The sequence below is a fragment of the Vicia villosa genome, linkage group LG2 (assembly GCF_029867415.1).
Source record: "Vicia villosa cultivar HV-30 ecotype Madison, WI linkage group LG2, Vvil1.0, whole genome shotgun sequence".
Classification (NCBI taxonomy): Eukaryota; Viridiplantae; Streptophyta; class Magnoliopsida; order Fabales; family Fabaceae; genus Vicia; species Vicia villosa.
The window spans coordinates 216,467,406-216,482,367 of NC_081181.1; the positions used below are offsets into that span (position 1 = coordinate 216,467,406).

Sequence of the window (14,962 nt, forward strand, 5' to 3'; positions counted from 1 at the left end):
TCTATAAAATAAATGAGAGACAACACTTAATCTTAAATTTATTGGACTAGTAGTAGTAGTATTGGTGGTGAATAATTTTTTTTGACAAAATTGTAATTTGTAGTAATATTTTAATTCTATATTTTAATTTAAAATAATAGTAAAAAAAATAAGAAATCATTAATGTCACATCAACAGGTTGAGCCTATCGGTTGAGAAACTTAAACCGATATCTAATTCAAAACTATACGGGTTGAATTGAATATATCCGTAAATAAGCGATGTTCGAATAATTTATAAGTTAGTTTGATTTGAGTCGATTAGTCGACCGCATCCATGAACACTCCTAACAATAATTTATGTATTTGATTACGGTAGAGCTCTAATGTGTCAATGAAAAATCGATTTTGATTAGGGAAGAAAAAAAGACGAAGAGGAAATAAATTTTTAGAAAATTAGATTTTTAAAATCTAGAATTAGGAAAATATGAGATTTTCCTAAAATTTCGATTATGAAAATATAGAAATTATGAATTTATTTTTGAATTTTGAAAATCTTAAATTTTAAAAAATTTGAGTCATTAATTATTTCAAGATGTTGAATAATGATGATGATGTAATTTTATGGGTTTGAATGAAAGCATGAGTTGGAAGTGACATAGTTCTTTGAATTATACGAGTTTTGAGAATTTGAGTAGAAGAAAATAAAAAAGATTTTTGATATTTTAAAATCTTTTTTAGGTAGAAATTAATCATAAAATATAATATTGATTTATGTTAAGAAAATAAATGGTCACATGAATTACCATAGTTGTCTATGAGAGGTCACCTGACTTTAAAAAAAAAAAATTATAAAAAAAATAAATAATGACTGATTTCAATAAAAGATCAATAATCTCATAGGGAAAATCTATGTCTCAAATCAGCCCCAAATTGATAAAAACGAATCGAATATTAATAATTATATTATAAATAAGAGAAAATCATAAAAAATCCTCAGTTTTTAAAAAAAAATAATTATAATTGACAACTTTTTAAAAACTCAATTTTCTCTTTTTTATTTATATATTTCCTAATTTAGTATAAATTGGTCAAATTCGTTCATTATTTTAAGAAGAATAAAGTAAAAAACTTGTTAATAAAATCAATTATTTAATTTCTCAGTAGATTCATTTAGAAGTTTTTTTAATGAAAAAACAAAAACACAATTAATCTGGTGTCCGTTTGCATAAAACCAGCTTCAGTTCATTGTAATCTTTCACTTTTCTACTTTCCTTTCAATTAAATTCATTATATATATATATACTCGTCACTCACACTCTTCCGTCACTCGAACACATTCTTCTGCAATTCTACTTCCAGGTTCTCTCTCTCTTTTCAACTTTCTTTCTCTTCTTCAACGACTAATTTTATTTTTTATTTTTTATTTAACTGTTTTTGCTGATTTTTTTTCTCTTGTAGTTGTGGCTTGCATTATTACCCAGGCAAAGGTTCATCGTTCTACTTGCTTTGTTGCTCTTCCAGGTTCGTTTTCTTCAATTTCGTTCTCTGCAATTTTTCATCACGTTAGTTACGATTCTGTTGTTTCATAAATGTTTTTTTTTTTTGTTATGCATTATTATCATTTAATCATTTCATAATATCGTTGCTTGTTCCCACTGCTTTATGGTTAATTTGCTACTGATCATTTTCATGAAACGTTAATTTGAGTCTAACTAGGCTTGCATTAATTAGGGGAATTGGCTTAAATGCAATAAAATGTGCTGTTTTATGGACTGGTTTTATAAATATTTTTACTAAAACAAAATTATATTCATTCAATTGGTTGAATTGATCGATAACAACTTCAATTTGACGTCGGGAGAATGGATGAATTTGCGAACAAACTCAGAACACCAAATTAATAACATAAAATGGTAAAATCAGAATGTTTAAAGTGACCGGAATACTCATGTCTCTGGATCTGTGCGTTGACGGGAAAGTCATTGATTGAATATGATTTGTAATGAATCAAAGTTGATCTGTTTTAATCTGAACCGAAACGAACACTGCGACAAGGCGGAGAATCGAACAAGGTTGTGCCAAAGCGACGAACAAAACAAGCTGCACTCAGACAATAGATCACGAAAGAAAAAATCCAGATCTATCTGGGAACCACTTATTTAGATGAAATGAGGGGGGAAATGACAAAGAGGTGTGATTCGAGGTCATAAAATTACCCAAACCATCTCTCTCCCTTTAATGAAGAAAATTTAGAGAGAAACTGTAAAAGTAGGGCTGGGCATTGACATTTTCTAACTTAGTTTGGGTTTATAATTGTTACTGGTGTTCCACTTATACTGTTGTGGAATTAACTGAGATTTTGTTGGCTTAAATTGCTTTCTTAAAAATGAGAATATGAGATCCAATTAAATTTCATAAATTTTGAGAGTTGTTATTGGGGCTAAATAAATATAGATTGAGCGAGGCTCTCCCTTTTTTAATGCCTAGGGCAAATCATGAATCATACCAACAAGAATCCATAGATTCATGGGTGGTGGATATGTTTGCTAGAAAAAGAGTTCATTAAATAATAAAATTAATTGAGTTTATTTAAAAAGATTTGAATCTAATTCCTTTTATCCAATTGCTTCATGGGGTGGCCTATTAATGGCCATTAACATAATAGCATTTGAATTATGATGGAACCGGATCAGAATCTAGGAAAGAAATGGAAGATTTTATTGTCTAATACTTATCTCTTGATCTGTACTGAAGATATACAATAGCAAAGATAAGGAAGGAAGTATGATTATTGATTTCTCAGGGCTGTCAATGGCGGATTGCGGAAAATAGCAGTTCGTTCAAACTCCGCTATGTAACAGTGCTATGGTTCCAGGAGTCATAAGGTGGCTTGATCGTAATGGGTGAGGGACTTGGGGGTTAGGAAATATAAGGTGCTGGGTTTGATCCCCACCCACTAACTTTCTAACAATTCTGACTACTAACTTTGGCTCTGTAAAGTAAAATATAGGCTATAGTCCCGTTATAGCTGCTATTTGACAATATTTTATATTAAACAACGAATTGTCGAACAAGAGTGATTTGTTCAAATTCTGCCATGATATAGAACTGCTATTTAACAACACTGTCCAAAACCTATGACCCTTCTCCATTCTTCTGCTAAATTGTATTTTGGTTATATGTATCATTCAGCTAACGCTTAAGCTTTACTCAGAAAATCTCATAGTATGTTTTTACTCTTCATTGTATGGTCGGCGTGAACTGTCTACTTTTCTTCCAAAGTGAAACATTACATTAGCAATGTTTTAATGCCTAGAAGTCATGCCCATGCATACTGATTACTTGTGCTATATATATCTGTCGCGCTAACATATGCTTCCTCAGTTTTCGATTGATTTTCAAGAATGAAGACTGCAGAGGAAGAGGCATCAAGCAATGATGTACAGGTAAGTGTTCACCACTTAAATATAACATGGATTCACAATGCTCTTTTGTCCCCCTTTACCCTTCTCAATGGCTGAAGCGTGAATTATATATATATTTATTTGCTTGAACAGGTGTTGAAATTGACACCATCAGTGAAGCAATTACATGGTGTTACCTCTCAGGATTTTAACAATTTATTGAAAGATTCCGAAAATTTAACTATCAACTACCGTACTGAGACAGGATTGTTGCTGAAGGTTGTTTCACACTCAGTATTATAATGCGATTTTACATCTTGTGTTTTGTCAAAGACTCTTATTTCTGCTTGTGGTGTGTATAGCTTGACTTGGAAAAGCTTGCGGGATTGCTTCCAGCGCACCTTGCTTCGATGCTAATATCATCCAAAAGAGATGAGAGCTTGTTCAGATATTTGTTATGTGGTGTTCGGCTATTGCATTCCTTGTGTGATTTATCTTCCCGTAACTCTAAATTTGAGCAGGTTCATATTTTTTAATTCACATTTATTGTATTCTGCCACTCTTGTGGTTGTGTATTACTTTTCATTGCAAGGAAAAGACATGTTATCAGAATGTTGAAGAATGATATTTAACAAAAGAAAATTCAAAAGTTTGAACAGCATTTAGTGTACTAAATAATGCTTTGCTGGCCAGCGCTGGACTCTGTTTAGTGTACCAAATTGACAGTGTCCTATGGATATTCATTTTCCTAATTTGAGTATTAAATCCGTGGTTCCTATTTTTGTTTACTGTTTTAGAATATGATTACAGATTTTTCTAGATGATGTAAAAGTGGCGGGACAGCTAATTGAAGTGGTTTTCTTCATGCTAACTGTTCTTGCTGGTTATAGACAGGTCTTTCTCAATTCTGCTTTTTAAATGTTGATCTTCTGTGTTGTTATTCCATATTGAGCTTTGCATGTATGTTGCAGGAAGACCATGCTCTTAGTCATGTGCACATTATGCATTCAACTCTCGTAGCATGCAATTTATATCTAATAACCGGGTTTATTTCAACACAGTGGAGAGATATTGTGCATGTATTGCTTGCACACCCCAAGGTACAAAAGCACTTCCACCTCTTGTTTTAGATGCTTGTTACAAAAACAGTATTTTGTTTGTGCCCATTTGTGGTAACTGGTTAAAGAAGAGATATTTTTTTATACTATTGTGACTATTTCAAATCATAAAAACCATGTGCAAATCTCTTTTTCATTATTCCAATATCTCAGTTAGTTTCCATTGTAAATGTATAGGTTCTATGGTCGGTATCCTTGACAAACTAAATTGATTTTCTGTTATGTGTCTTTGATACATTCTGAAACTCACTTCTCTTGACAAATTCTATTTCTTACTACATTTTCTGGAAGTCATATTATTTATTTATAAACTGATGATACTTTTGCTATGGATAATCGTGAATTCTGTGACAGGTTGACATATTTATAGATGCGGCTTTTGTATCAGTTCGTGTGGTTGTTAGGTCTCTTGAGACTACACTTGTAGCTTATAATAAGGATATTTCCATGGAATCAAATCTGACAGCAGAAAGAAGAGTTTATCATCTCTGCCAGCAGTGTGAAGCTTCTTTACAGTTTCTTCAGTCATTATGTCAGCAAAAAATGTTTAAAGAACGCCTTCTTAAGAATAAGGTTTCCAAACTAAACTTACTACATAAATTTGAGCAGTCTATCTAAACTTTTTTTTGGAGATGAGAGCAGTATGAAATTGGAGGCCCATTTGCATCCTTTGTCTCTCAGTTGCAATACAGTTTATTAAAATTGGAAAGCTCAATAAATAAATCCCACTAAATACCTTTTCTAGTAAAAATTCGAGTAGTTATATATGTTGTCTCAATAAAGGAAGCCATTATATGTTTATATCATTTACTATCTTCTACACCACCTTTTCTCTCACCACCAATTTATACCTTTTTGACTCATTGTGGTGCTTTACCTTTTAGAAATGTAATTTAGGTCTGTGGAGGAATTGGATAGCTCTTTTATATTATGGTTTTGTTTGTTTCAGTTGATTTTTGGTTTTTTTTTTAGTTGGTTGAGCCTAACCCAATCCCACAACATCAGTTTGTAATGTGTGCTCATTCTTTATAAACTATTTTACATATGGTGCTTAATCTTATGAATTGATTTTTTTATTGATCGGAAAAGTTGTGCTTAATACATGATTTTCATTTAATTACAGGACTTGTGTGAAAAAGGGGGCATTCTTTTGCTTGCCCAATCCATCTTGAAGTTACACATTCAACCGCATGCATCAAATAGAATCACAGCAGCTATTTCTAGGCTTAAAGCTAAAATACTTTCTATTGTAAGTCAAATGGAAAAGTTTGCTATAAATCCCTACTTTTATCTTTAATCTACTTATTAATTTATGCATATCATTAACAATACTTTCGCTGCTTTCATTTCTCAGTTGCTGAGTTTGTGTGAAGCAGAAAACATATCTTATCTTGACGAAGTAGCTAGCTCAGCAAAGAGTTTAGAATTGTCAAAATCTGTTGCATTAGAGGTTAGTTTTTGGCAAATGGCAATAATTTGATCTGTTGAAGATAATTTGCACTGTTTTAGTGGAATTTAGCTGATAGTTGGCTTGCAAAAGTTATAGCGGGATAATTTACCTTATTGAATTTTTCTGCCACTCTCATCATTTCATTATTATCTATGGGCATGTTGCTCGTCATCTGGGATGGAATTTCTGAGTGAAAGTATGAGTTCTTCAGAAAATCTTTAAATTAGCATTGTTCTATGGTTGTCTGTTGTATGTGTTTGTGCCATTTAGCACTTTGATTTCTTTATTATCAGGTTTTTGCTTTTTAATATGGTTCTCATGATATAGGTTTTTGACTTGTTGAAGAAAGACTTTGGAAGAAATCCCGGGAAACTCACTGCTGACAGAAGTCAACCAATGGGGTTTGTACAGCTCAATGCAATGCGTCTAGCTGACATTTTCTCCGATGATTCAAATTTTCGATCTTACATGATACAGTGTTTTGTAAGTCTATTCTTTAAAGACAATAGAGAGTTAACCTGTTTTAGTATTATTGACTTGGTAGTAGCAACTAGCAAGCATCATTATGTTTTGTTTGTAAAACTACAACAACCAAGCCTTATCCCACTAAGTGGGGTCGGCTACATGAATCAAATTCTTCCATAATGTTCTATCCAAGACAATGTCTAATATATACGCATCTCCTTCGATTTGTCATATGTGCATTTTGTGGTTGTAATTTGACTGTTTCTTTGCATGTGATTCCAGACTGAAGTTCTGACAGCAATAATTTCACTCCCCCATGGAGATTTTTTATCCTGTTGGTGCTCATCAAACCTTCCTGACACCGAGGAGGACGCAAATCTTGAATATGATATATTTGCTGCAGTTGGATGGGTTTTGCATAATACTTCACTGGATGTAAAGGAAGCCACAGATTTGGAATTCAACCTAACCCCAAACAGCATGCTTAAAGCTTCTTATGCACATAATAGAACATCATTATTTATCAAGTTCTTCGCAAATCTTCATTGTTTTGTTCCCAATGTTTGTGAAGGTTGGTTCCTTGTCAACACTCCATACATTTTTGGCCAAATATTATTGTTGTATAGAAAGATGTATTTCCTCATATAAATAAACCTTTTTTTTTGGTAATTTCAATCTACAGAGCAAGAAAGGAACCTTTTTGTGCTCAAAGTCCTCGAGTGCTTAAACATGGATCTATCTAACTTGCTGCCGGAGTTTTCTTTTGATTCTGATGCTCCTAGAGCTGCCACTGCTAGCAGGAACCTCCGTAATGATTGTTCTCCTATATAATTATTCTTGCAGAAATATGAGCAACATATCTATACTTTCTTACAATTAACCTTATTTTGTAGGCTCGTTGTTAAGTCATGCAGAATCTCTGATTCCGAACTTCTTAAATGTGGAGGATATACAACTTTTAAGGTTACTACTTGTCCTTCTCAGAAATGTCGTTTTAGCACTTTGCCCTATTACTTTAGCATGGCTGATTTTAAAATGTTATTTGCATAATTATTCATGCATGAGTCATATATTCAATACATTACTTCATGCATGAGCAATATGTCAAGTCCTTATGCCACTTGATTAAAATTGAAAGAGGTTTGGAAGAGTTCCTTAATTGTTTTATTTTAAATAAGTATTTTCAAGGATAATGATGACTTTGTTCTTTGTCATCTCCCTCCCAAACTTCAACTCCCCGTTAGCGCATGGAACATTTTTCTGCCAATCATTTTACTCCTGAAGTTGCAGCATTATAATTTATAATTTCATCGGTAAGTAAACAGCTTCTACCTGTGAACTTTTGTAGGGTGTTTTTTGGCGAATTGCAATCACGATTTACTTCAAATGGATCTGGGAGAAATCTGGCTCAGGTAAATCCCCGTACTTAAGTTCAAACTGTCAATATTGTCTTTTTCTGTTCAATCTCTTTTTCTCCTCTGGTCATTGATTGCCTTTCTTAATTGATGTATAAATGTGCCCAACCATTCTACCAGAAAACTCAAGATAGCAAATTTGACAAATCATCTTGGGATAAGTTTTCTAAACTCAACATCAACGAGTGGTACCAGGTATTTGCAATGATTTTTATTTTCGGCTTAACACATTAAATGATAAACATTGTCTAGCTGAATGTTCAAAAGTTTAATTAACTATAATCCCGCTTTAGGTCTACAAAATGCCTTAAACTGTTAAATAAACAAATAATCCAATTTTCAAATTGGATTATTGGATTATATGGTTACCATGTAGTTTGTCTTCAACAAAGTGATCTGAGAAGTTTGATTTCCTGTAGGAGGCTCAAAGTGCTGGGGGACGCTCATTGCCTTTAACTTTAACTGGTAAGCAGCCTGCTGATCTTGATAAGAAGGGTGGTAAGATCAAGGAAGGAATGTCGGAGAATTCTTCATATCCAAACTTGCAACAACATAACTCCAAAGCTGAAGACAAAATTCAAGGCAATGGCTTAAATCGACAAAATCATGTAGAAAATAAAGGCATATCTGGTAAAACAGCATCAGGAGGAGCAAGAGATACTGACAAGGATGCTCATAGAATTGAAACAAGTGGTTCAGATGCCAGTTCTGCAAAAGGAAAGAGTGTTGCTGTTCATATGGATAAGGGCGAACTTTCAAAATCAAATGAGCGTCTTAAAAAAGTTGCAGCTGAAAATCCAGAAGATGAAAAGATTGAGCTCGCACAGAGGAAAAAACGAAAGCGAACTATTATGAATGAAGAACAGGTGTTAACGATAGAGAGGGCACTCTTGGATGAACCTGATATGCAGCGAAATGCAGCTTTACTTCAATCATGGGCTGATAAATTAAGTTCGAATGTATGTTAAATGTGACTCAGCCATTCAGTAGAATTTCATTGACATGTTTTGCTGAGACTTTCTTGCATGTTTTTCAGGGCTCTGAGGTTACATCGTCGCAGCTTAAAAATTGGTATGCCTTATTAGCTTTTCATATACTAGTTTGTTTAAGTTATTGTTCTCATTGCACTACATGCTTCTCTGTTCAGGAACTGATACATGACCTATTTGCTATACAGAATCAGATAATGAAATATCTAGAATCAATTTATATATAAAGTTTCTTGACCAAAACTCTACTGAGTCTTTGTTTAATTTCTTATCTGAAGCTGATCTATTATCAATTAAGGTGTCAATATATGAAGCATGGTCTCTGAATACTATTATACAATTATATTTTTTGGTGTCTGAAATGTTATTTGGATACTGAATATTAAGCAATGGTTGTAATAGAATGTCATTTCTGCCATATCAGGTTGAATAATCGAAAAGCTAGGCTAGCTCGCACAGCTAAGGATGTTCGACCAGCAACAGCTGATGTTGACAATCCAGTCTCAGACAGGCAGAAAGGGGCAGTACTTGGATCCCGTGACTCACCTATTAGTTCAGGTAATGCATCACATGGAAGAAAATATCTTTAGTCGTGTGAAACTAGATCAACCTAGACCTCATTTTCTGAATTTGTAAATGGTAGATGTCCATAATTTGATCGTGGTTATGCAGGTCATTATGTTATGCTTGTCGGCCAGCAAGGAGAGGAGATTGGCAGAGGAAAGGTATTTCAGGTGCAGGGTGAGTGGTATGGGAAGGCCTTAGATGGTAACGCCGTAGATGGATTCGGAGTCTGTGTTGTTGATGTTTGTGAGCTCAGGGTTGATAAAGGGTTGCAGCTACCCTTCACGTCAGAAGCCATTGGCTCAACATTTGCAGAGGCTCATACAAAGTTTGGTGTCATGAGAGTAATATGGCCTACGAACAAAATGATGGTGTTGCGATCAGACTGAGTTCGTGATGCTTCAGCGCCTGCAGTTGTTCCTTTGCTGCCTGCTGTAATTATCAATATTCCATGCAGTTCCAAATCCCTGTGTTTATATTTCTTCTATTTCCATAGAAGTTAGCTGAGAAAGTTCCAAATCCATGTATTTATGTCTTATATTTCCATAGACAGACATTAGCTGAGAATAACAAATTTACCAAAAAGAAACAATCATGCTGAATAGAGAAGGGACTTGTAGAAAGTAGAAGGGGCATAGCCGGTTACAAAAATGTTTGCTAGGGTCTTATAGTGGTGTTTTTGGAAGGAAATAGTGGATGTAAATTCACTGTAAATTACCTTTACAAATCTAGCCCATTTTATGTTAGAAGTAATAGTTTTATGTTAAGATTTCATTTGTATCTTAGGGTTACTTGTTTAAATGAATTGCTTGAAAAGGATTAATTTTTTTTCAAGAAAATCAATCATGAGTGAGCAAAAGATGGAAATCAAATGAAAAACCAATCTTAAGTCAGTTTGACAAAAATAGAAGAAAATAAATTTGAATTCAGAGTTGACTCAAATTTGTTTTTTCTTGTTTTTTAAAGGATACCATAATGAGGAGTGAGAATGGGCTGAATAAATTTGCCCATTGGATTTCGAAAATGCACCTTTCTTGCACCATGTGCTTAACTCAAGACGTTAAAACTAAGTCACACTTAAGATTGGGGTATTTTAAAGCATAATTCATCAAATTCGCTTGTTAATAGCCAAACACAATGTGGTTATTTTAGAGCATACGTTTCGGGAAGCTAATAGCTTAGCAGATAACCTTGCTAGAGACGCGAGATTGTTGAAGAATGGTCATCAAATTTTTGAAGAGGTTCCTAATCATATCAATAATCTTCTTCAAAAGGATTCTCCTGGGTGCACTTTTGATAGATTAGTTGTTGTTTAGTTTTTTCTGTTCTCGAGTTTAGGCCCTCTTTCTCATCAAAATTTTTTTGGAGTATGTTTAAGATTGGGGTATATTCGAAAATACATATTTGAAAGCATGGAAAACTAGGGAGTATTTTGAGTTTTTTTTCCGAGGGTGTGGTATCCATCATTAAGATATCATAAGTAATTCTTTTATGTTTTGACAAATTTAGTTTGTTATTTCAGAGATTCATTGACACATGTTAATCTATTTACAAATTTATTTATTTGAACCTACTTAAATAAATGGTTTAATTTATGTTTGGATAGAATAAAAGATAAATGAGATTGAGTTAATTAAGTTTACCTAATGACAAAAAAAAAATTGTGAAACTATTGCTTTGAAAAACTTTAAAAGAATTATGTCATTTTCATAAGTTTTTTTTATAATTTTTTTATATAAATATAAGCTTGATTTTAGCATTTAATTTGGATTTTAAAAAATATAAGTTTGATTTTAGTATTTGTTCTGGACTGTACCTTGAGCTGGCCCACTGTCGGGCAAAGCCCAATCTACATTCGCGTTGAGGATGGTCCAATACACTGGTCCAATCCGTTAGGGCCAGAGGAGAGCACATTTCTCACGTGCTCATCACCCGAGGACACGTCATCAACTGTCTCCTATGTCTTGTGTGGCAAGCAAGACGGTTTTGCCTCCTGTAACAGGTAACTCCGCCCACGCCTTCGAAGATCACGGGACAATCGCCTCCCGTAACAGGTAACTTCGCCCACGTCTTCAAAGATCACAGGACAATTGATCCAGGATGGTGAGCATGTGGTGCTCACACGTGCACGTAGAAATCCTGGTAGTCATCCATTGTGGGCTTGAACTTTCAGCCCATGATAAAGACCATTGGCCCTGCGCAGGTAGTTCACTATAAATACCCTCCTCTGTAGAAGGGTGAGGTATTTGTTTTTCTAACCCTAAACCTTGTGCCTCTACGACCATTATTTACTTTAGCATAAAACTTTGTGCCTCTACGACCGATATTTACTTTAGCATTGAGTGTCTGTAGATACACCCCCTCCTCCGTTGATTGCTTCCAATCCACAACGTCCCCCAGCCACAATACTATTTTTGTAATTATCATTGCTTCAAGTTTCAGTTATATTTGTCACAAATTCCGGCGTAAACCTTTCTGATTATTATTTCTTGTATATATAGAAATTACAGGGCTATACAAGTAATTACACTAAAAATTACATTTAATGAGAACAAACCCTTATTCTAGGAACAAACCCTTATCCTTATTCACATCCCCCCTCAAATTGATGCTGGTCAATAAGCATCAATTTGCTAACAAGAAACTGATGACGTGGACGCGGAACAGCCTTGGTAAGAATGTCTGCAACCTGCAACTGAGTACTAACATGAGGAAGAGATATTAGTCGGTCTTCATACGCGTCCCGGATTGAGTGACAATCAACTTCGATATGTTTGGTGCGTTCATGAAAAACGGGATTTGCAACAATTTGGATGGCACTTGTATTGTCAGCATAAAGAGAAGTTGGCTCTATTTGAGGAAATCCAAGTTCAGCCAAAAGACCACGAAGCCAAATTATTTCAGAACAAGCAGCAGACATGGCCCGATACTCAGACTCAGTAGAAGATTTAGAGACTCTGGCTTGTTTCTTACTTTTCCATGAGATCAATGAAGAGCCAAGAAACATGCACCAACCAGTAACAGATCGTCGAGTATCAGGACACCCTGCCCAGTCGGCATCACTATAAGCACTCAATTTAGGAGCAACTCCAATAGGAAAGAATAAACCACGATGAGAGCTTCCCTTTAAGTAACGAATTATGCGACGAACTGCTGCCAAGTGAAGATGGTGAGGAGAGTGCATGAATTGACTTACTTGTTGAACAGCAAAAGATATGTCAGGGCGAGTAATAGTCAAGTAATTAAGGCTACCCACGAGTTGACGATACAACAAGGGATCAGGTAAGAGATCACCATCATCACGATGATATTTAACATTAACCTCAAGAGGAGTATCCACTGGATTAGCCGATTGGAGACCAGCCATAGAAATTAAATCTGTGACATACTTATGTTGATGGAGGAATATTCCCTTGGACGTAGAATGGACCTCAAGACCAAGAAAATAGTGTAGATTACCAAGATCTTTCATGTGAAATGATGCCTGTAGCTGTTGCTTAAGTCGTTGAATGGAAGCATGATCAGAACCAGTAATAACCATATCATCAACATACAAAAGAAGCAGAACAATTCCCGCAGATGTGCTATGAATAAATAAAGAGGAATCATACTGACTCTGAGTAAAAGAGAACCCAAGTAGAGTGGAGCGGAATTTCTCGTACCATTTGTTGAATCATTTCAGGTTGTAGAGTACCAACATTAGATGCACTAGTAACAGAAGGACCAGAGGCAGAATTTGTAGTTGCATGAAATGCCTGCACCGGACGTTGTGTTGGTCGTGGAGGACGTGTGGGACAATCAGATATAATATGACCTTGCTGCTTGCAATAATTACAGAACTTCTTAATGCAACTCCGAGAAATGTGGCCAAATTGTTTGCAAGAGAAACATTGAACCTGTCTCATATCACGACCTTTACCTTTACTCTGAGCAACATATGCAACAGTCATAGGCTCAGAAACAGCAGCTTCATGAGACATGACTCCTTGAGTAATGAGACGTTGTTCCTCTCTTAGAAGTTCTCCAACACATGTATCCAAAGACGGAACAGGATTTCTATTAAGCAAGGCACCTCTGACAACTTCAAATTCTGGACGAAGTTTCATGAGAAACTGATCTCGACAACTTGTGTTATAGACCTCTTGGACAGCCGCGAGAGCAGTCTTGGGAACATCAGTATGAATAAGAGCAGAGTGTTCTGTCCATAGATTCAAAAAACCAGAATAATACTCTTGAATGGATAAAGTACCTTGTTTGTAATTGGCTATTTCGAGCTCCAATTGAAAACGTTTAGCTGCATTGTCTTGGTTGTAAATACGCTTCAAATAATTCCACATTTCTTGAGCAGTTGAAAATGAACGCAAATTATTGATCATTTGAGGATCAATGGTGCTAAGTATCCAAGTAATTATTTGAGCATCTTTAATTTCCCACGCATCTAATGCAACCTTTTCTGTAGGTGCCTTAGAAGTATCATCGAGGTGACTCCATAATCCCTTTCCCTTCACATAATTTTTGAACTGAAATTCCCAAGTTGGATAATTCTTACCGGTAAAACGCACACAAAAGCAATTTTTTTCGTTTCCCATATCCATGACTATATATCAATTCTGTGAGCACGTGCAAAAAAAATTTTTTTTTTTTCTTCTTCTTCTTCTTCTTTTTTTTTTTAATAGTAACAATTGAAGAAATATGAAACTTGGAGGAACACCAGTAGCGAAACAGTAGCAACACCAGTAGCAACACCACCAAACAGTAGCAACACCAGAAACGAACGAATAGGAACCACAAGAACGAACGCGAACCACAAACGAACAGTAGCGAAATCGTGATAAATAAAACCACAGACAATCGACACAAAACAAAATTGCCGAGAGTCACCGAAGAGTCACCGATCAAGGAACAGAATTGCCGAGAGTACAGAATCGTACACCGAAGAGTCACCGATCAAGGAACAGAATCGCCAAGAGTACAAAATCGTAAATCACAATTGAATCAAGATTACGAAAGTGCAACAGTAACGAACTTACGAAAGATCACGACGGCAGTTTCAATACAAATACGGACGAGGAATACGATTTCGAGAGCGACTCAGTGGGTGTCGCTGTTCAGCCAAGATAACAAGGATTCACAGGTTAGATCGAACCCTTCTGATACCATGTCACAAATTCCGGCGTAAACCTTTCTGATTATTATTTCTTGTATATATAGAAATTACAGGGCTATACAAGTAATTACACTAAAAATTACATTTAATGAGAACAAACCCTTATTCTAGGAACAAACCCTTATCCTTATTCACAATATTAACTACTTCTTTTTCTATAATGGGAGTAAATGAACGAGAAGCCTAATGAAAAGTGAGGGTACATTTGAATTTTGCTTATTACTCGAAGCTTTTTTTTTTCTTCAAAGTGCAAATTAATATTAAAAGACACATGTTAGAAACAGAGGTTAATGAAGAAAAAAAAGCATGCCCACGGTTGTCAAGATGTTTGTATGATTGAAAAATCCATTCAGTAATGCATGTTATAGTTTTGCGACAATATATGCAAGTTATATTTTTGCACACTTAG

General features: G+C 34.9%; 1 protein-coding gene across 1 annotated transcript; it reads left to right on the forward strand.

Annotated features, from left to right (window-relative positions):
• The first annotated feature begins 1,193 nt into the window (after positions 1 to 1,193).
• On the forward strand, positions 1,194 to 10,158 carry LOC131653877 (nodulin homeobox-like). The gene is made up of 20 exons (XM_058924201.1): positions 1,194 to 1,340; positions 1,440 to 1,502; positions 3,366 to 3,427; positions 3,539 to 3,664; positions 3,748 to 3,906; positions 4,196 to 4,279; positions 4,357 to 4,485; positions 4,858 to 5,076; positions 5,627 to 5,752; positions 5,858 to 5,953; positions 6,281 to 6,436; positions 6,701 to 6,989; positions 7,101 to 7,226; positions 7,312 to 7,381; positions 7,767 to 7,830; positions 7,954 to 8,028; positions 8,253 to 8,792; positions 8,870 to 8,904; positions 9,247 to 9,380; positions 9,495 to 10,158. The coding sequence occupies exons 3-20, from the start codon at positions 3,386 to 3,388 to the stop codon at positions 9,773 to 9,775; spliced, it is 2,751 nt and encodes a 916-aa protein (XP_058780184.1). The 5' UTR covers positions 1,194 to 1,340; positions 1,440 to 1,502; positions 3,366 to 3,385; the 3' UTR covers positions 9,776 to 10,158.
• Positions 10,159 to 14,962: the final 4,804 nt, after the last annotated feature.

Excerpts from the sequence above, each read along its gene's own strand:
- LOC131653877 (XM_058924201.1), top strand. The coding sequence starts at position 3,386 with ATGAAGACTGCAGAGGAAGAGGCATCAAGCAATGATGTACAG. Across the intron at positions 7,382-7,766 it reads GAGGATATACAACTTTTAAG|GGTGTTTTTTGGCGAATTGC; the intron begins GTTACTACTTGT and ends GAACTTTTGTAG. Across the intron at positions 7,831-7,953 it reads CTGGGAGAAATCTGGCTCAG|AAAACTCAAGATAGCAAATT; the intron begins GTAAATCCCCGT and ends CCATTCTACCAG.